This window comes from Callorhinus ursinus, unplaced genomic scaffold, assembly GCF_003265705.2.
Source record: "Callorhinus ursinus isolate GAN/ISIS: 27379988/994484 unplaced genomic scaffold, GSC_fseal_2.0 scaffold128, whole genome shotgun sequence".
Taxonomy (NCBI): domain Eukaryota; kingdom Metazoa; phylum Chordata; class Mammalia; order Carnivora; family Otariidae; genus Callorhinus; species Callorhinus ursinus.
The window spans coordinates 738,985-760,039 of record NW_027397190.1 but is presented as its reverse complement, the minus strand read 5'-3'; the positions used below and the strand labels follow the sequence as shown (position 1 = coordinate 760,039).

Below are 21,055 nucleotides of genomic sequence, written 5' to 3'. Positions count from 1 at the left end.
GAACCAGCCGCCCTGTCTACCCCTTAGGAAGTGCAGGTAGGACGCGGAAGCTGCCAGCGCCAAACCCCCCACGTCCCCACGTCCTCGCTGTTCTTCAGGAGGCCTGGGACTAGTGCCCTGCAGTCTCCTCCCCGCCAGGCTCAGCTCAGGTGTCGCCAGCCCTCTTGCACACCTTTCTTGCCATCCTGGAACCCCCAGCTTCTTGCTCACCTTTGCACATCTGTGTCCGCAGCCAACCATGAGCTGTGGTTGGGGTCTGTCTTGTGTGCAAATGAGCCTGATTGCAGTCTTCCCCTCGGCCACTGTGCTTCCTGGTGCCTGGTGGCTTCAGGTAGCAGCCTCGAAAGGGCTCTCCTTGCCCGCCTCGCGCACCCCCCGCGGCTCTGGGAAGCGGCCAGGCGCTGTTTCGGGACCCCAGGGCAGTCTTCAAGGCAGGTTCGCTTCTCTTCCTCGTTTCTGTAATACCGACAGGCTCCTGCCATCCTGGCCGGCAGCCGCCTGACGTGCCCTGTCAGCCCGTCCCCTCCGAGGCTGTAGGGACAGCTTCCACCTTCAGTCGGTGGAGGCTGAGTTCTAGAAGCCCCTTCTGGAGGCGCCTGCTCCGCATGTGCCCTGTTTCAAGAAGGCACTGTGCTTGTTCCAGGAGGGCAGACAGGCCTCCCTGGCCGCGGACTTCTCCATCACGCAGTTCAAGCACATCGGCCGGCTGCTCATGGTGCACGGGCGGAGCAGCTACAAGAGGTCGGCGGCGCTCGGCCAGTTCGTCATGCACAGAGGCCTCATCATCTCCACGATGCAGGTGCCGGAGCCTGGCGCCCAGGGCGGGGCGGAGCCGTGGGGAGGGCAGGTGTGGGACTAACAGGCGCTCCCCTCTCTTGAAGGCCGTGTTTTCTTCTGTCTTCTACTTCGCATCCGTCCCGCTGTACCAGGGGTTCCTCATGGTGGGGTAAGTGGTGCAACTCGTGCATCTCAGCAGCCTTGCTTGGGGAGGACTTCTCATTTCCAAAGACGCTGCCAGAATGTTGTCTGAGTAACTCCACACACAGTCGGTATTCAGAGTGAGAACCCGGTGTCAGGCGCAGGACCCCCGCACCATCTTATTGTTGCTTTGTCAGGAGAATGTCTGAGTCCCTGGGGGGTGCCCGGGCCCCGTGGTGGCCCCATCCCAGCTGGGATCGGGGAGGCTGGGACACGGGGTCATGCCGGGGACATGACCAGCAGCAGACACACAGGCACAGGGTGCCGGGATGGGACACGACACGCCCACGTGGACAGGGGCAGAGTCTCGTCAGTAGTAACAAGATCTCATCTCTGAAGGTCCCCACACGGCAGCTTGGAAAAGTACGTCAGAGACTGCCGCTTGTGTGCAGTTTATGATTAAAACCGCCAGTGTTCTGTTAAAGGTGAATGAGTTAGAACTTCTCTTCCCCCCATCCTCACGCCAAGAGATAAAACCAGTGTGGCTGTTGGCGTGGCGTAAAGTCCACGTGGTGCCTCCTGACGCCTCCGCACCGGCCCCACGGAGCCCAGCACCCCCGATGGCCAGTGCGTTGCCCATGTGTGCTCACGCTCGGAAAGCAGCAGCGGGTCACACCAGTGCTGCCTGCACAGTTCAGAGCGCTCATCCCATCGGCGTAGCGTCCCTGTGACACGGGCAAGGAAGGAGGTGCCCAGGGACCCTGGGAACGTGCTGGGGGCCACAGGGCTGCTGGGGGACAAAGCCTGGGGCCGGCCTCGGACAGGCTGGCTGCCTTCCCGCGGCATTTAGTGTCTTTCCAGGGCTGCAAAGAACAAACACACGAGCTCTTTCGCCCTTTGGAGCTGTTTTAAGTACACTTTCTGAATGCGTTTCATCGGACAGCTCCCCGAATCCCAAGGTCCCTGATAATTTGAATGAGAGATGGAGAGCAGCAGGCTGGGCCATGTCAGGCTTTGCCGAACACGTTGGTGCCGTAAGTCGCCAGCGTCCCAGGGCAGAGCCGATGGCAGATGCTTCCTGCCACTCCTGCAGCTGTGTGCGCTGGGGCCCGGGCTGATCTCCCCGCCCGACGCCGGGCCGGACCTGAGGACCTGCTTGCAGATGCCGGTGCTGCTGTGACTGCCCTTGGTCTGGGCCCTGGGCCTTCTCACCTGCTGTCTCCCTGGCTGGGGCTCCTCCTCAGGGCGCTGGAGCAACGCCTTCCTGCAGGCCGCTGCGCCAGCTCTGCGTTGCGGCCCCCATTCCCGATGGGCCAGGCCCAGGGAAGGCTCCCGTCATGGCCTCGGCTCTGGCTTCCAGGGCGACCGGCGCCGTGCGCAGCTGTGTGCTGCGTGGCCACCAGCGTGGCCACCAGCCGTCCGCGGCTCTGTGCCCTCCCCGGGACTTTAGTTCCCCGTGGCCTCAGCCTTCCCAGTACCCCTCCCGTGACTGATCTTCAGAAGGCGTAGGATTTGCACCTGACGTTACTGCATCTGGAGTTTTTCCAGCGCACGGCTTCCCTGGCGGCAAACAAACACTGTTTCCCATTTTAAAACCATGGATTTGAAACATTCGGAGGAAAACTTCCGGGGCAGTGGTGATTACTCCTTAGACAGTAAAGCCCAGGCCGGTGAAGCCGCGGTTGTGGGCCTCACTGGATTCTTCCTTCGTCAGCGGGAGCTCCGAGTGCTTTTAAAGCTCCTGTTCGTGTTGGCTTTATTCGAGGTTTCTCCGCGTGTCCGTCATGTGAGGCATCTGTAGTTTTCTTCAGCATTTGGTGGGAGTGAGGAGAGGTGCTTTTACGTGAAGCTTCTTCACCGGAAAACCTTAAAATCAGTTTTGCCGTCACCTAGAAAACAACAGTCGGACGTGGGTGGGAAGGAAAGTGATGTTTTTATCAAAGTCTAAGGAGACCAGAGTCATGTCCTGAGATACATCTGTAGTGCCTCAGGGCCGTTGATGAACTCACCTCCACGTGTTTCAAGGTTTTTATCCTCCTTCGTGTCGTTGGCTCAGAAGGGCCGCTGACGCAGGCGAGGCTGCGTGGTGCCCCCAGCACAGTCCCTGCCACGCACTGTGGCCTCCCCTCCAGGAAGCACTCCTTGGCAAAGTCCTGGGGAAGCCCCGCATATCACAGCCCCTCTGAGAGGCTCACCGTGCGGGTCAACAAGTGGACGTCTCCACACGTGTCTGACCTTGTTGCACCAAACCCGTTCTTTGCCCAACACCTATCAGCATCGCACATTCTGAGCAGTACCCTCGGGGACAGGCCGACCTCAGCTGGCTGCAGGGCTCGCTCGTGTGACGGGTGCCCCATGTTGCGGGGGGGCCCGACGCGTCCCCATCTGCCGGGCTCTTCAGCCCTTTCAGCCTCCACATTCTAAGCAGGTGGGAGTTGTTCCGAGAAGACTGACAAAGTTAGGAATTTGGAAGAAAGGGGCGCCTGGGGGGCTCAGTCGTTAAGCGTCTGCCTTCAGCTCAGGTCGTGATCCCAGGGTCCTGGGATCGAGCCCCACGTCGGGCTCCCTGCTCAGCCTGGAGCCTGCTTCTCCCTCTGCCGCTCCCTCTGTTCTTGCTCTCTCTCTCTGACAAATAAATAAAATATTTAAAAAGAAAAAGAAAAATTTGGAGGGAAGTTTGGGCCGTAAGCCTGTTTAACCTCATGCAGGACTGACCACTCTGAAGCACATGGATTTCCGCCCCCGGGGGCTTCCACGGGCACACAGTGAGAGGAAGCAGGCTGAAACGCCCTCTCTGACACAGTGTGCCCTTCGTGACCCGCGGCCCTGGACGGGGCAGCACCGCCTGCACCAGTGACCGTGGAAGCCTGTCCGAGGAGACTGCTGCTCACACATAGAGCTTCCCACCTGGCTCTCCGCCCCTGGGTACCTTCCCGACACCAAAGCTTTCTCACAGGTGAAAATGTCATTTAAAAGAAATTCAGTCCTACTTCAGGAAAAACAACATAAATGCACTTTTCCTCGTTCCCTCTGTTGAGCACAGCCAAATTCTTGCAGATGTCCCAGATGGAACACACGTGTGCTCTGGCCCGCCGGGTGGAACACGCATGTGCTCTGGCCCGCCGGATGGAACACGTGTTTGCTCTGGCCCGCGGGTGGAACACGCGTGTGCTCTGGCCCGCCGGACACACAGCGTTCAGACAGCAACCCCTCTGCTCCAACCAATGCCATGGAAACGCCACCCCCATCTCCCTGCCAAGTGGGGAGCCGGGACCCCACACACACACACCCAGCAGCAAGGAGCAGCCCTCATCGGTGTCCCACAGAACTTGGGGGATGGCAGCAGCGCCGCTTCCCCCAGAGCAGCACCGGGAGACCCAGCATCCCAGTGGCACCCAGATGTCAAGTTTCAGTAGAGAATCACTCGCCACGCCCAGAACCAGGAAGGTGTCAGAGTTGGCCAAGAAGAGAATAGATGCCAGCCCCGAGGTGCCGTTGGTGTTGGAATTGTGCAACACGGTGTTAAAGCCGCCACGCGGACATACTTTAATGAGCAGCAGGAACACTCGGGGCAAACAAAGATGAAACGTGTCCGCTTAGAAATAGAAAGTAGAACCAAATGGAAACTGACCACCAAGCCCATCGTGACACGGACCCGACCCACAGTGGGGTGGAGGGCCCACTGAGGACACAGGACACGGGACGGCGGTCCTGTGAGCACCACGAGAGCCCGGAGACCAGAGCCTCAGGGGCTGCAGCTTTGTGTCCCTGGGGCTCTGGAGGGAGGACGGGGGTGCTGGGCTGGAGGAGAAAGAATGGCTGAAAACTTCCCAAATGGGTGAATTCAGAGACATCCACACCAAGACGTGCAACACAGAGACTCAGGAAGACAGAGGACAAACGGCATGAAGGGGGCGAGCTAGGGGAAGAGCAGCCCCAGAACCAGGCAGGAGGGAGCGGTGTGGGCACAGACGGCCACCTGCAGCGAGCTCTTCCTTCAGGAATGATGGGCGTACGCACACACCACACGTCCGAGAGCTTTCAGGGTCCAACAGGAAGAGAGCCTCCAGTTAGCAAACGGGCAGGAGGCACAAGCAGACGTTTCACCCCAGAGGATGTCGATGGCATGTGAGCGCGCACACAGATGGTCCCCGTCAGTAGCCGTCGGGGACATGGGGAGGGGGGATGCAGAGAAGCAGGGCCCCCCGCACGCGCCCGGCCCGGCGGCACAGCCCCTGTGTCCCCACAACTAGACTCTTGAGCTGATGACCCCAGGTGGCACTCCTGTTAGAATAAATGGAAGATCTCACAAAACGATCCGTGCGGTGAGTGTTCATAGCTGCATTATTTGTTTCAGCGAGCGGGTTACAGAGGCGGGCACACCCCCACCCACGGGGGTGAGCACGGCCACAGCAACTCCTGGAACAGCCTCCTGTTCAGGCTGAGGGGAAAGGCACGCGTGTAGCCTCGCCAGGGGGGTTACAGAGGAGGTGGGAGGGAGGTGGGTAGCGGGGCCCCCGGGGGTGGTGGCGGTTCTGTGTCCCCGACACCCTGGCGGTGAGACTGGGCTGCAGGTTTGCAAGATGCTACCGCGGGCAAACCAGGGCGAGGGCACACGGGATCTCTCCTACTTCCTACACCTGCCTGTGGGTCTACGGTGACTTCCAAATAAAAAGTTTAATTAAGAAAGAAAAATGGATTCCTGTGAGCATTTATGGCTCACAGACCAAGTTATTATATTGCAGGGCAAGTATTAAGTTGTAGGAACAATCATACCTGAATTTGCTGTTGAGGCTTTGAAACTGTGGCCTCTGATTGTAGAGGTGTATTGACCGTGGCACACGCCCCTCCCGCTAATCTGCCTCCCTCTTGGTTGTAAGGTATGCAACTCTGTACACCATGTTCCCAGTGTTCTCGCTAGTGCTGGACCAGGACGTGAAGCCGGACATGGCCATGCTCTACCCAGAGCTCTACAAGGAACTCACCAAGGTACGGGCACCAGGCCGCTGCTGGTATCCTAGCAGAGTATTTACTGCAAGAAAAAGTGCCAGTTGTGAAGCAGCTTCCAGACAGGTTTTATTTCTAGTTATTGCTGACATTTTCCTTTTGAGTTGAACTTCAAAAAGGGAAAACAATTGTTTTCCCGAATGTTTGCAGTAAAGCTCTGATGTCATGTTTTCAATTAAAATTTTAAAGGTGCTCTGAACCATTTGTGGGCCTGTGGTGACTGGGCTCATCCTGTGGCTGACGCGTGCTTGGTGCCCATTTCTGTGTGAAGGACACTTGCTGACGGTGGGGTCCCCTGGGGCGGGACAGACTTCTGTCCATCTGCAGCGGCATCCTGGCGCTTCAAACTCAGACTCACTGGCTGGGAGTCCCTGTGCCTGCCCAAGCCTCCCTCCGCTGTGCATTCAGAATCACGTCTGAGAAAAGATGGACAGAGGGTCTTTCACTGCAACCCAGGGCTGAGGTCGCAGGGATGCTGCTGGGGAAAGTCTGCACCCTCAAACTGCAGAAGATTCATTTATCTGGCCCAAAACTGTGTTCCGATGGAGGTATTCCTGAAGGAAGCTTCAAGGTTGTCAAATTTCTTTGCAAGACCATATTTCCCTAGCATGGAAAACAAGCTCCTTGGGCTGGGACACCTCCAGCTCTCCAAGTACAAGTTATGGTGACTTTGGAAGTTACCTGAAGCAACACTGAGAACCAAATCCACTAACCCCAATCAAATCCAGGTTTACAATTGATAACCTGAAATTACTGACTCAGATCCTTAAAACTCTAGCAGTATGGAGAAAGAATCAGTTGGCGTTAAGCACAGACTCAGCGAACCACTAACCACTCAGAGATGAGCTGGCCAGGCCATGTTGATCCGCAGGCTTCATGGTGGTGGCATAAGGGCTGGAGGGAATTGAGACTTAAAGTTCCTTGGAAAAAATAGAAAGTGCTCATGTTACGTTTACAATCAGGACAAAAATAAAGGTAGTTCACCAGCAGAGTGTAAAATAAAATAACAATCATGTGATAACATCATATTTAATTTGATAATAAAATGCAAATATAAGATTATATATATATCTCAAGCATTAGTATCCTGGTGATAATATTATTGTGAATATTATAAATAAAAAGAAAACTTTTTGGTTTAATATTCTAAAATGGTGAGACTGTTACCATTCCGTAAAGCTGAATAGGATCAAAGATCCAAAAACTACAGGAAGCTTTTGTGAGGAATTATAATTTTAGTAGATTATGTGTTTCCTTATTTCCATAAACTCCAGAAATGTTTACTTAAAGCTGCCTCACAGACGTAAGGGGGAAACAAGCCCTTCATCTATGAACAAAACTAGATGAGCTCCCTAAAATCGTAGGCGGTCAGTGTCTGAGCCGCTCGTGGTCGCTGCAGGTCAGCCCGCGTGACATCACCAGATGGTGAACGCTGTCTCCACCCACTGTCACTGTTGATAGGATTCCGACTGTAGGAACAAGAATATGGCCGCAGGGTCAGGTAGCCGCGAATCTGCAAATGCCCCCATTAGCTGGCACACTAAACACGAGAGTATGTCAGGAAACTGTGTTCAGTTCTGACGGAGTTGGGTCTCGTCTTGGTGAAGGCGGCCGGTTTGGAGTATCTCCGTACCCTCAAGTGAGGACGTCATTCCCACATTGTTGTGACAGGAGTTCAGTTACTTGTGATCTTGAGCTTCCTTTTCTTCAAGATCCAAAATCTATTCCTTTTGTGTTTATACTGTATATATTTCTTTCAAAATCTGATGCACTTCAAGTCCTTGAAAACAAAGTAGCACTAAAGTACTCAACCACCTAAGTTGATAAAAGTTGAGTTATATTTTCTTACCGAAGCCAGAGAGAGATTTTAAAGCTGCGTTACTTCTGAACGCGTGGCGGGTGACTTGGGAGGCCCGTCCGTGTGGCAGGCGCTAGGTCTGTGGGTGCTGGAGGCGTGGGCGGGACGTCATTCCTGGCTCAGGAAGCCCATGTTCAGTCCGGAAAGAAAACGCAAATTCAGGGCAAACTACATGTTAGTCAAAGCAGGCCGCAGGAGGAGATGCGGGCGCTCGTCCGCTGCATGACGCGTCCAGCCTGTTCTGAGCAGAAGGCCAGGGTCACAAGAGATTCATAAAATACTTTCAAAGGTAATGAGGGGAGGCAGAGTACATATCCTTTGCAAAACAGAGAGGAAAGTAGCATGCTTTGAAAGAAAATACCGTGTTTATGCTTATTCGATCGGGTGTCTTTTTACTCTGAGAGTGTGAGTCAGAACCAGGCATTGCAGCTCTGGCTTACGTGCTCCAACAGGATCGGCCATTCCGGAATACAAATGTTTGCTCACGGCTCTATCTGGAGAAGCCTGAGCCCAGCCTGGAGTCAGTATCTGTTCAGTAGTCCATGAGCAGGTGAGGGAGTCCAGCAAAGAAGCAGCGTTCCCCTCCCCTCCCCTTCCTAAAGCCACATCGTTTTCATTCCTTGCAGAAAATGATGTGTCCAGAACAATTTTTGGTATTCCTCTTTTAAAGGTCAAATTCTGCTTTGAATGCTCACACTTCACTCATGAGGAATAGCCACTTGCAATTTCCTGGTACTGCCACGACACAGGGACCTTGTGTGCCCACCGCCCTCCCAGCTCCGCAGAGGACTCTGTTTACCCCAGATGGTCTGTGGCCTCTTAGGGAAGGCCACGCGAGCCTGAGATCCAGGGGTCACCCACGCTGACCTGAGCCAGCCCACATGGTCCTAAGATACCTCAGACTTGCTGCTGTGGATTCCATAACCAACATGTCATTTTATATTCATAATAAGTAACCTACTAACTGCAGAGGGTTTGGGTAGAAGCTGAACTAATTGTCAAGATAATCAAGTAGGTAATGTCATACAGTCCTTCATCAAAATCCTGGACACCATCAGACACACAACTGTTAGGATTGCTTCACTATTTTTTTATTTCCTGTTGAATTTTTACAGAGTGGTTTTAGCTTTGAAATGTGCATTTGTATTCTTATATAATTTTAGAAATAACAGTGATAAGGCAGGAAAAAGAAATGAAAGACAGAAATTAGGGGAGGACCTGTTTGCAGATGACATAGTCATCTGTGGAAAAGCCCAAAGAATGCACAAAACCCTTCTAGACTAGTAAGTTTGGTAAGGTTGCAGGATTCAAGGAAAAAATACTCTTTATCCTTTCTAATTCTATATACTAGCAGTGGACAATTGAGGTCTGAAAAATGTTTTTGAACAGTGTTTTGCAATAACCTAAAAATGGCGAAGCTGGTGTAACTAACTGTGTGCAGGACGTGTGTGCTGTGGGACACCATCCAGAGGGATTTTGGAAAGTGCAAAAAGTGTGTTGGAAAGCTGACAAACTGACCCCACAATTTACATGGAAACATAGGAGAGCTAGAGTTAGCAAGACCATTTTTAAAAAGAGGAACAAGTTCGGAAGACTCACTCTACCCGATTTCAAGACATTCTGTGCAGTAGTGACCAAGACAACAGGTTCTTGGTGGAGGACAGACACCCGGACCAGTGGGGTCGACAGAGAGCCCAGGGAAGAGCCACGGGCTTCATAGCTGATCTTTGACAAGCATGAAGGGAAACCCAAAGGGGAGGGACGACCTTGTCAGCAGATGCTGCCAGAGCCACCCACAGAAATGGAGCCTCCACCGTCACAGTTTTGGGGAAACGCACTCAAAATGAGTCATAGACCTAAATGTAAAATGTAGAACTATTTGCCTTCTGGAGTAAAATGCAGAAGAACATGTGCATGACCTTGGGGCAGGCCTAGTTTTTAGATACAGGGTCAGATGCATGATTCAGAAAGGGGAAAATTGGTAGCTTGGACTTTATCATAATTCAAGACTTTTGTTCTGTGGGTGGCACTGCTAAGAAAATGAAAAAACAAGCTACAGACTCGTAGGAAATATTTGCATATCACACTTCTGACAAAGGACTTATATCCAGAAAATATAAAGATCCCTCAAAACTCAGGAAGAAGACAAATAGTTGTTGAAATGGGAAAAGCCCTGAACTGACAGCACAGCATGGATCACAATGTGCACGTGGCCAGTGAGCATCTGGAGACACTCTGCGCACCACCATTTCTCACGTGGGGACGGCACCGCTGACGGGCACACGGTGCAGCATGGCCACCCCGGGGCACGGTTTGGCAGTTTCTGGTGAAGTGAAACATGCACTGAGCACGTGACCCAGCATTTACTCAAGAGAAGTGTAAACGTGTTTACACAGAATCCTGTAGACAGATGTTCACGGCCGCTTTGCCGTAATCGCCAGTAACTGCAGCCATACCATGCCGTGTCCAGCACCATGGGTGAATCTTAAAAGCATTCTGCTGCACAAAAGAAGCCAGACTCAGAAGCTCGTATGATCCCGTTTGCCTGGCACCCTGGGAAATGCAGAACTTGGGGCCCAGAGGACAGGGGGCCGGCGGCCCGGGGTTGGGGTCGGGGACAGAGGGGCAGAGGGAGGCAGCTGTACCCACACGTGCGGACGCTTGTCCTCCACGCATCTCAGACCAAGACGGATTACTGAGTGTTCGCATGACCTTCAGGTGGATTAACCTTTCCTGAGATTTGCTTGATTTAATTTTTACAGTTTGATTGATATGTAATAGAAATGTACTTTCGGGTCTCTAAGGTCTAACATTGAAATACTGAACATTTGCTAGGTTTCTGGCTTTATGCTTATTTTATCCACATGAGTACGCGCTGTTATCATTTCTATTCGCGGAAGACGAGACCACTCACAGAGGCTGAGTGTGTGCCCTGGGGTGCCACGGGCAGGACTCAAACCCAGGTCGGCCGGGTCCTGAGCAGTGTCTGCGCAGTGCCTGGACAGAGCTCCTGCTGGAGGAGTTCCCATCAGCCAGAGACGGGCCGTTCTTCCTCTCCTAACATGGAAGGAGAGGCATGTGGGCCCAGGAGAGCCCCTGCACACGTGGCCTGGGTCTACCGGAAGTGAACTGTGTTCATGCATATTTGTGCCACCAAATACAATGAGACTCTCGCTTTTGTCTCTCTGAGCTGAAGTCTGGGAGCCATTGATGAGTATCACATCCAGGAGCTGGTGGTTTATGCATATTTTTCCATTATTTCTCCAGTTATTTTATTGACAGTTTTTGTGCCTATTCTGTAGTGTTTTGCCTTATTAATCTACAGTCTGCTTGAATGCAAGAGCTTTGACCTGAGTCAAACACTGTGTGGGGAGTTTGTAGCTCCTGATGCGAGATATAGCACAAACAGCCCCCCATTTGTATCTTTCACTATATAAACTGAGAGTTATATCACATAAATAATAGTGAAGAGATGTCAGCAAGTTTAGCTACAGAGGAAATCTTTTATGTTTACACAAAAAAAATTAAATTTAAGTTCTCTTTTAAAATATTCAAATAAAATTAGCCACATACTTAATTACATGAGTTTTATCAAAGACCAAACACCTGCTGGTATCTGGTCAGAGAAATGCACTTGGGAAATACATACTGAGATATACACATGTTGCACCTGAAGTTTCCTGCCTTTTTAAAAATCAACATTGCCTTCTAGTGATCTCTGTTATATCGAACCTTACTTTTCACACGTGTAGTAAGGACTCAGGCTCAGCCGGTATTGCCCAGGAAGATGCTGGAGTGGCCACACCTGCCTTGTGGCATGCGTCTCTTTTGAAAGGTTGTCACTCGACTCTAGGTGGCCAGGCTCAGATCTAGAATTCTCTGGCTGTCATCCTGGCAACACGCCCCTGGGCTTCTCTTCCATAACGGCTCGTTCTTCATTGGTGGCATTTGGCAGAGCTTCCAACTCTGGTCATGTGTGGCTGACCCTTGAATACCGTGGGGTCAGGGGCACTGGCCCCCTGCACAAACATCTGCATATCACTTTTGACTCCCCGAACACTCAAGGACTAACGACCTCCTGGTGACTGGAAGCCTCACCCACCCTGATGAACATCTGATTCCGTTGCATGTGTTATATGTTGTATTCTTACCATAAAGTAGGCTGGAGAAAAAAAGTTAAGAAAATTACAAGGAAAAGCAAATACATTTACAGTACCGTATTTATTGAAATTAAAAAAAAAAAAAAAAAACTCCGCATGTTAGTGGACCCAGGCAATTCAAACCCAAGTCAAGGGTCAACTATACGCTGCTTAGCGCAGCTAACCTGCGGCGTGGACTTGTGGGAAGCACCGAACTTTTCGCACTTCTTCATGTGTAAGTGGAGACAGCGTCTGCCCTGTCTAACGGAGATGCTACACCGCATGAGAGGGCTGACGCACGGGTGTGACCACACGGGTCTGGCAGTGGTCCCCAGGGCCTTTGTCCTATAGCCTTCCATCGTCCCCACGGCCTCAGTAGACAAGCACTGCCGTGGACCAGCCCTGAGCACTAACAGGCCAGTGCGGTTGGCGAATGGCAGGTCTCCGTCTTGGGTGTGGAGGGAACGCAGGCCACGTTCTTCCTTCATGGACGCATCCCGAACAACCCAGTCAGAGTTGAAAAAGTGAAGGCTGTTACCTGAAAACCACTCTATTTGTCCCTCTTGGACTGACTTGCGTGGCCTCTTTTCCAGAAGGGACCTGTGAGCTGGTAAACGCCAACCTCTGTTGTGATAGACCATCCTTTTTCATCTGGAGAAACTAAAAAGTAAATACAGGAATATTTGTTCCCAAGAAATAAGGAAGTAAAGGGAGTTGTTTTCACGACGGAGAAAGCCTTGACCCGCTAGTGCATCTCCGTGTTTGCTGACCTCCATCGACATCTGGGGAGCCAGGGAGCCCATGGCTGTGGCCTAAAGGTCACCGGAGGGCGAGCAGAGGGTGCCGGCGCTCTGGGCCGCAGGTGCACGCAGTGGGCACGGGGGACAGTGAGTCTCGGGCTCGGGACCTGCGGGTCTTTGAGAAGACACTCATAACTGGCTGTTTGAAACCTGTGAGTCACACGTGTTGCTCCACTCTGCTAACTAAGATATTCCACTGTTTACCCTAGGGAAGATCCTTGTCCTTCAAGACCTTCCTCGTCTGGGTGTTGATCAGTATTTACCAAGGTAAGACTTAGGGCCTGGACGGAGGGTTTCTTGTCTTCTGCTGGCGATGTTGTTTTTCCCTCTCGGTTAAAGTCCAAAGGCTTTACGTTTCATCAGTAGCTAACACTGTGTTTTGTTTACCCCGTAAACCAGTATTCTAGCTATTGGTCATCCGGACCCTTCACAGTGCAGTGTGGATGGGTGGTTCTTTACTGATTAGTGTTTTTAATTAAATGTTAATCCAGAAAAATTTTACCAACCACGTACATCATATGCCCCCACACAGTGGTTTCCTTTGGCAGAGTGATGTCCAGACCTTGAGAAATCTCACTTATGTAAACGGAAGTCATTAGCCATCCTCTGATGAGTGTTCCAGATAAATGAGAGATCGCTGGAAGTGACTTAACAGATTAGATACATCGAAAGCATAATTTCCTCCAGATACTAAAAAGTTCCTGAGCCTCTCTTTGGTGCCACGTCTTCTTTTATTCACAGTCCAGAGTTTAAATTGACTGTTAGTCGACACGAAGTCTGGGGGTATACGTAGTCCCGTCTTCCCAGCGTGGTGTGTGTCGGTCAGCCACGGCCGTGATGTGGCACGTTTCCCTCCAGGCAGAAGGAGCTGTCCTCTGAAAGCCTGTCCCCGCGCTTGTGTTGCAGGCGGCATCCTCATGTACGGGGCTCTGCTCCTGTTCGAGTCCGAGTTTGTGCACGTGGTGGCCATCTCCTTCACAGCCCTCATCCTCACTGAGCTGCTCATGGTGGCCCTGACTGTCAGGACGTGGCACTGGCTGATGGCGGTGGCCGAGGTCCTCAGCCTGGGCTGCTACGTGGCCTCGCTCGCTTTTCTAAATGAGTATTTTGGTAAGTTGCCATGGGAATCTTTTTTGTCTGTTACTGGTTTTTATACATTTTTTATTGTTACTTCTTCATACACTGCCTTAAATTGCAAATCACAATAAAACCCACATCAGAAAGCTTCATTACACAAAAAGCTTATTGTTGTGGAAAGATTAAACTCCTTGCAATATTTTATAAAATTCAGATTGTCACCATCTTGGCTTTTTTAAAAGTTTATATTGAAGATGTGCTGTTCCCAAAAATTCTTTCCACAAGGGCTGCGTTTTTGTCCTTTTGCCTAACTGACAAGCACTTGCAGGATGGAGTCCAGGCCCACCTTTGGACACGGAGCCCACGGGGCCCACGTTGGTGGCCTCAGCCCCAGTAGCATCTTCAGTGTGTCAGAAGCGTCGAGGACTCCGTGGCGGGGTCCCTGGCTGCACACATCCCAGCTCCACCATTATCAGCCTGGCGACCTTGACAGAGTGGCCTCACAGAACCTGTTCCAACACGTAGCTGCTGGGACACACTCAGACTGTGGCTGTGGTTGCCACCAAGCTCGTCTGTGTCACCCTGTTGTACAGATCGAAGGGAGACTGGGCCGGACTTGCCCTAACCTCTGCAAGCTCATGTGACTTGCCCACGCTTCTTCCCCAGAAAACTGGGGAAGGACCCACCTGACCGCCTCGGAGCACTTGCTGCGGGAGGAACTCACTGCGCACAGAAGGCCCGTGCCACTCGCTTTGGCACAGCGTCCCCACCAGCAGCTCTGGTCTGCCCTCATCTCGGCCAGCTGGTCACTCCCTGCCCCCAATCCCGGGCCTTTCCATCCAGAGTTTGTTAGTCACATCCCTGGGCCGTCCCAGAGTTGATCAGTGTGGCCCACGGGACCACAGAAGATGCTTTTTAGGGTTTTTAGAATTAGGGCACCGAGAAGAGAAGGAATGTGGTCAGATGAGCCCAGAGGCAACGTTCATCCTACCGGTCGTCACCGTCCGGTGCTCCAAGGCTCTGAGCTGGCCCGAGCCCCCGTAGGGCGGAAATGGTCACCCTGTCCACACCACACGTAATAAACACGGCTCGGGCTGCTTTCCTGATCTGAGGTGAAATTTCCCAGAGGATTTTTCAGAAAAGGGAAAACAGCATCGTGTCCCTGGTGGTATTGTCAATGGCCGTAGCCACAGCTGAAGACGCACCTCGCGTGCTCACCCTCGCTGTGTGAGGCCGGTTAGTTGCGGGCCCTTGTCACCCCTGTGTGACTGGTGTGGAGGCCACGACCTCCACTACTTGCTGAAGTCCACGCATCCCATGGACCAGCAGCAGTGTCTGCAGCCTGCCCCCCAGGGGCCAGGAAACCCGAGGACCTGCAGACAGCCGCTCGTCGGACTGCTGTCCACACAAACAAGCCCTTTAAGTTCTCTCACTGAGTAGTGAGTTCCCGTCAGCTGCCCGGCCTGCTGTGCCGCGAGGCTCGTCGGTGAGCCCGACAGGCATGTTCTCAGGCAGAGGCTGCTGGAGAAATGACACACCCCACAGAGGTTCCCACCAGCCACGTTGTGGCTCCCGGTGAGCAGAGAGCCGACAGCTGGGAAGACAGCAGCAAACCTGGGGGAGGGGGGAGGGGGGCGGCGAGCTGCGTCCAGGGGCCCAGAGCGGCGTGGGTGGGAGGGACCCTCCGGGAGAAGCACGCTAACAAAGAGCTACGTAGCAGGAGTGGAGAATAAAGCCAAGGAGCCCTCCAGGAGGTGAACAGAGAGGTGAAGGGTTGGGGGAGTGGTGAAAGCCAGGGAAATTCCAGGTTCGTCCAGGAGGCCTGCCCTCTGGGGCCCCAGGAGAATGTACAGGAACAACCCAGATCTGAAGTCCGTGTGTTTGCAGGCGGAAGCGCCTGCCAGGGACAGTGACAGGACCCACGCCAAGACCCAGCTTCCTCAGAGGCTCCAGACGCTCTCAAGGATAAAAACCAAATCCCCGAAGCCCTGGGGAGAAGCCGGCTCAGCGTATGCCGGGGGCCAGGGGTCGGGAGCAGGAGTGCCTCCGGCAGGGCCCACAAGCCGCGGAGAGAGAAGGAGGTGGTGTGGACGCAGTCTGTGAAGGCCACTTCTGGAAGCGTCGTCCGAGGACGCAGGCTGAGCAGAAGGTGATTCAGTTGGCAGCAGTGTCCTCGGCCCTGCCCTCTGGGATGGGCTGTCCCTCGGGGCACGGACGTCCTGGGTGCCTCTGCAGGAGGCCAGGAGGCTTCCAGAAATTCTCCACATTCAGTGGCCCCTTTTGGAGCAGGTCACACCCTGGGCAAGGGTTCTGCTCCGAGGCAGCACCAAGGAGGCTCGAGCTGTGCTGGGCACCACTGGGCCTGGGTCTGGGGCTGGCCTGTGTGGCTCCCGCCCCGCCGTGACTTGCCGTGACCTGCCGTGGGAGCATCACTCCTGTGGCTTCTCAGGGGCATTGGGGCGACTCACCCAGACCCCGCCTGTGCAGATGCAGGACCCCATAGCAAGGACCTTGGTGGTGAGGGGACAGGGGAGGGCCCATCGGACCCTCAGAGAAGGAGCCACGTGTGTGGCGGTGACACAGGTGAGCACTTCAGAGAGCAGGCGTCTTGACGTTGGCGCGTGTGGGATTGCGACACGGGGGGGAGGTGAGGGCAGAGTCCCGCGTGGTGCTGGGGATGAGGGTGGGGGGAGGGGCCCTGGAACCTAGATGACTTGCACTGACAGGTGCGGCCGGACTTGCCTACCTTCAAATGCTGGTGGGCCCTCCCTGGTCAGTTACCTAACTAGAGCGTTGCCGTGTGTATGTCAATGTCACGGTTCATCTTAGCACTGTTGGAAAATTCATCTTAAGGCGAAAGCATTGACCCTTGAAAATCGAAAAGTCTACATGTATTTTCTGTTACAAGCAGCATTTCAAATGCACACCAGCTGTCTCTGGGATGAGTTGTCTTCACCAGGAGGGAAGAGAAGATCCTCACGCTTCTATTAAGTGCAGTAACACAGTGTACCGTAAAGTCGTGTGGGGTGAAGATCGGTGGTAAAGCTGTACCACGGAAGCATCTCTGCTCTTCACACCAGAACTGCAGATCACAAAATGAGTGTGTTTGGGCGAGTGTCAACAGCAGGAATTGGGTATTTCATTCCTTTGTCGTAACTAACGTATAAATGGCAGAGAAGTAAACGGAATTCCACTATAAGTGTAGACATGGGGTGAATTCACATTTAAGCATCTACTCAATGGCAAATATATGGATAGAAAAAATATAAAAAGGTAATGTTTTTATATTAAAAGAAACATTCATGGGGCGCCTGGGTGGCTCAGTCGGTTCAGGGTCCGACTCTTGATTTCGGCTCAGTCCTGATCTCAGGGTCGTGAGACTGAGCCCCATGCCGGGCTCCACGCTTGGCGGGGAGTCTGCTGGAGGTTCTCTCTCCCTCTCCCTCTGCCCCTCCACCCTTAAAAAAAAAAGGGGGAAACATTCACACACACACAGAAAATAGATACAGCACCTAAGAAACTGACTATTTTCAAATTATAATGTCTTGTTACTTTTTTAAAGAATAAATATTTAGTATATTTTCCTGTATGATTAACGACTAGGAAAAATGTCGGTTTATTTTTGTGTCATTTCATTTTAATACGTGTGTTTCCTTCATCTAGTGATATTTACAGAACACAAAGCAAAACACTAAATTGGAAAAATATACTGCTAAAATGAACAAACATAAAATGGACATAAAACTGAAATAAAAGCTGCAAAGACAAACCATGGTCACTCAGGGACGATCACCTTCCTCATATTTAAGGGCCGTAGTTTTAGGTGCAGATGGCTCGGACACGCCTCCCTTCCTGGCGTCTGGAGCATAGCCGTGCACACGTGGGTTTTGCACTTTGAGAGTAAATCCCTTTGGAACCTTGAGATCTGGATCCGACGGGGGAGTGTTGGATGATACGCTTTCAGTCGGTTCAGTTATGCTTTAAAAACTCGTGTGCGGACAAGCAGTGACAGGAGGTGTTAAAACCAGAGTTACAAATGTGTTTCCCACGGTCATTTTTACTGCTAACCACTCACGGTGTCCTGATAACTCCCTCAGTCTGTCCTCTGTTGTCTTCATTCCGGTTTTGTGTTCAAACAGGTGTAGACGGAGTGTCTTCCGGAGCTTTCTTAGGTCCGTGAAGCCTCCTTTCCTCCACAAGTAGAGAAATTCAGCAGAAGTGCTGGAGACACGTGGCTAATGAGAGCAAGCTCCCTCTGTTCCTTGGTGACTCTCTTCGTGGCACAAGCAAGCGTTTGCCGTGGGCTTTTCCCCGCCGGGTGCTGAGGGCTGGCGCCCAGACCTCCGAGTGTCCCTAAGGGCACCATTCACCCCTCCCTGCAGCACATTTGCCTTTTCATCTTTAGTGGTTGAGCCCCTGGAAAACATTTTCAGGGTGTTTCAAATATGGTGAAATCCAGACTATATCCAACCCTCTGTGGGCTGGGATACACTCAGATTGACTGTGTATGTGTGTAAAATCCGTGACTCCAGTGGGCTTCTCCCATTGGTAGGACCAGCTCTGGGTGTCAGCTCTTCACTCACTTCTTCCTGTGAAATTCAAATAGCCCAGCTTTGTTACGTGAGCATAAGGACGAGCCGGCGGGGTCCCCTCGGGTGACGGCCCCACCCACCAACACAGCCGGTGAGACTTGGATCACACAGGTGTGTGGTGTCGCCTCCCAGGCCAAGCACCACAATCCGTGCGTGGGCCTCCACCCGCTGAAGGGCATTTGGGGATGTCACACATGGTCTCTAATACTTTAGTCTCATTTATTCTGTTCAAAGAACTCGTTACACCTGGTAGACAGGTGTAGTAAGGACCGCCTGAGGTCCCGTGTGGGCTGGTCCCTGCAGCGCCTGGCAGTGACGTGAGGAGGCTGCAGATCTGCGGCTTCCGGCTGTGAGGGCCCCTGGGCGCCTAGGCTGCCTCTCACACTTGTTCCTGTGTCTCCTACAGACGTTGCCTTTATCACAACCGTGACCTTCGTGTGGAAAGTGTCGGCCATCACCGTGGTCAGCTGTCTGCCGCTCTACGTCCTGAAGTACTTGAAGCGAAAGCTGTCCCCTCCCAGCTACTCCAAGCTCACGTCCTAGCGCACCGCGGGACCGGCTCCAGCAGCTTGGGGTTCCTGCAGGGGTGCAGGGAGGTCGAGGGACCGGAGCCCAAGAGGGGAGGCAGTCTGGATGGCACCAGGCACCCCCAATCCCTGCGGGAGGACACATCCCCTTTCTGTTCTTTTTCTGTTTTTCAAAATTTAATTTTCATATCAAACCACTTGAGTTTCTATCAAAATGAGCCCTAATTATCTCACTATTACTGTAAAGCGTTCCTCTTACTCTGGCGTTCTGAGAATTAACATGCAAGTGTATTTAATATTCTGCAGTTTCCTGACATTCAGACTCTCCTTTGACGTCCTGTTGTAGAAAGCCATTTCTACATGACTAGAATAAAATCTAGATGCTGAACGCGGGCATCTGTGTTTGCTGCTGCTGCTGCCCGGAGCCCGAGTCGCGCCCGCTTCCATCGCACGGGGACTCCGGCTCCGGATGAAGACACAGCCCCTCTCTTGGCGCGCCCTGAAGCCCGGCTGGCGGGAAGGGGGTGTTTCTGCACGCGAGTCCACGGCTGCCGCCACGAACGCACAGTCCAGGGCATTGCTGTGAAGTAAGCCTGTTGCTAAAGTTGGTATTTGTGAAAGTCACAGTAAAACTCCAACACCGCGTGTGGACCTGTGCCCGACGTGTCCCACTGGCCTTGTCCCTGCGTCTCCTGCCGCTCAGCACGCACACCTGACTGTTGTGACAGAAGAAGCCCTTTGCCCTCCCACTTCCCGTGAGAAGCTCAGTCGTGTTGGTCAAATAGGGCCCTTCTGTGGGGCGCGGAGGGGGTCCCCTCACTGCGTGTAGCACCCCGCTGTCACTGCGTCGTGGCCCATGTCACTACCTGTCCTTTCCCGGGAGCATGAGGGGGCGGGTCTCAGTCGCTGAGGGGGGACTGGAGGGGGCACTCGCCCCATTTCCTGAGGCGGGTGCTGCAGCCCCCCTTCCCCCCGCACCAGGAGATTCGGGTCCGTTCGCGCTCTTCAGCCCAGCCTCCCCCAGAATGCGGCCCGTCGGCCATCGCTGGGCCGGCGGGCGGCGGCCTCGGGCAGCACCCAGCCCCGCTCCCCGGTGGCATCTTCCCAAAGAGGAAAACCGTCAGCCACAAGGAAAGCACGCGGTGCGCGGAGCTGCCTGGCACTCGGGTGTGTGCGCCCGAGGCCCCGCCGCCCACGAGGCGTCGCTGTTTCCAGCCTGGGAGCCGGCGGGTGGCGCTGCGGGGCTCCTGTCCTGAGGGCACGGCCCGCAGCTCTGCGGCCGGGCGCGCACCTGCAGGGCAGACGGGAGCACACGGAGTTTTGGGGGCACAGAAGCCTCCGCCGCCCAGCACGCGGCCTGTGAGGATGTGGGATGTCCTGGAGCAAAGGCGTGGCTGTTTTAATAAGCCCGCCCCCTTGGGGTCAGTGTGTTCAGTCATAATAAATTGTAAGTGACCCCAGAAAAATGGGAAACCACGGACCTTAGGGACGAGTACTTCAGAGCGACTTTAAAGACACACTTTTATGAGCCCTAAATTATGGGCTGGACTCTTAAGCGGACAGAGTCTGACACTAGTCCCGAGATGTGAAGACCCGTCACGTCCACACTTTGGGAGGTGAAGACACCCTCGGGCCCAGCCAGCTGTCCTCGGGGCGAAGTGACTCCATGGCGGGAGTAACGGAAGCTCACAGCAGTGAACCACAGGGACAGCCGTGGTTCCAGCCACTGCCTGGTGCAGGGTCCCACGGCCCTGCTCCGGTTCTAGTTTACGGACCAGCGCTCCAGAGAAGGGAGGGCGCCGCGCAGGGAGGTCTGTTCGTGAAAGCCATCCAAGCGCCTGGGACCCTAGCATTGGCTGTTCTCCGGGCGCAGCAAGTGCATTTTAGCTGTTTGATAGAGTAGCCGCGTCTCCCCGTGGGTCCTTCCTGCATCGTGTGCGGTGCCCCCCCCCCCCCGCCGCACGTGTGGCCAGACCGAGGGTCCCGCTCCGTGAGCTCGCCCGTGGAACACCCTCGGTGACGGTGACGTGGAGGGGAGCACTCTCCTCTGGGGAGGGAGACTGAAGCGGGGGAAGGAGCCCGGAGGGCAGCTGTGGCGCGGGGAGCACTCAGCGCTCAGCACCCAGGGTTCGGGCCG

The 21,055-nt window shown here is 53.6% G+C and overlaps 1 protein-coding gene across 1 annotated transcript in view; it reads left to right on the top strand.

The window, feature by feature from the left end:
- ATP9B (ATPase phospholipid transporting 9B (putative)) overlaps window positions 1-19,306 on the top strand; it is a 33,132-nt gene extending 13,826 nt beyond the window's left edge. Inside the window, exons 10-15 of the mRNA XM_073890122.1 lie at window positions 644-799; window positions 882-946; window positions 5,799-5,907; window positions 12,932-12,989; window positions 13,629-13,832; window positions 18,798-19,306. Coding sequence (XP_073746223.1) covers window positions 644-799; window positions 882-946; window positions 5,799-5,907; window positions 12,932-12,989; window positions 13,629-13,832; window positions 18,798-18,934 — 729 coding nt within the window. The 3' untranslated portion in view covers window positions 18,935-19,306. The remainder of the gene's footprint in view (window positions 1-643; window positions 800-881; window positions 947-5,798; window positions 5,908-12,931; window positions 12,990-13,628; window positions 13,833-18,797) is intronic.
- The last annotated feature ends 1,749 nt before the right edge of the window (window positions 19,307-21,055 follow it).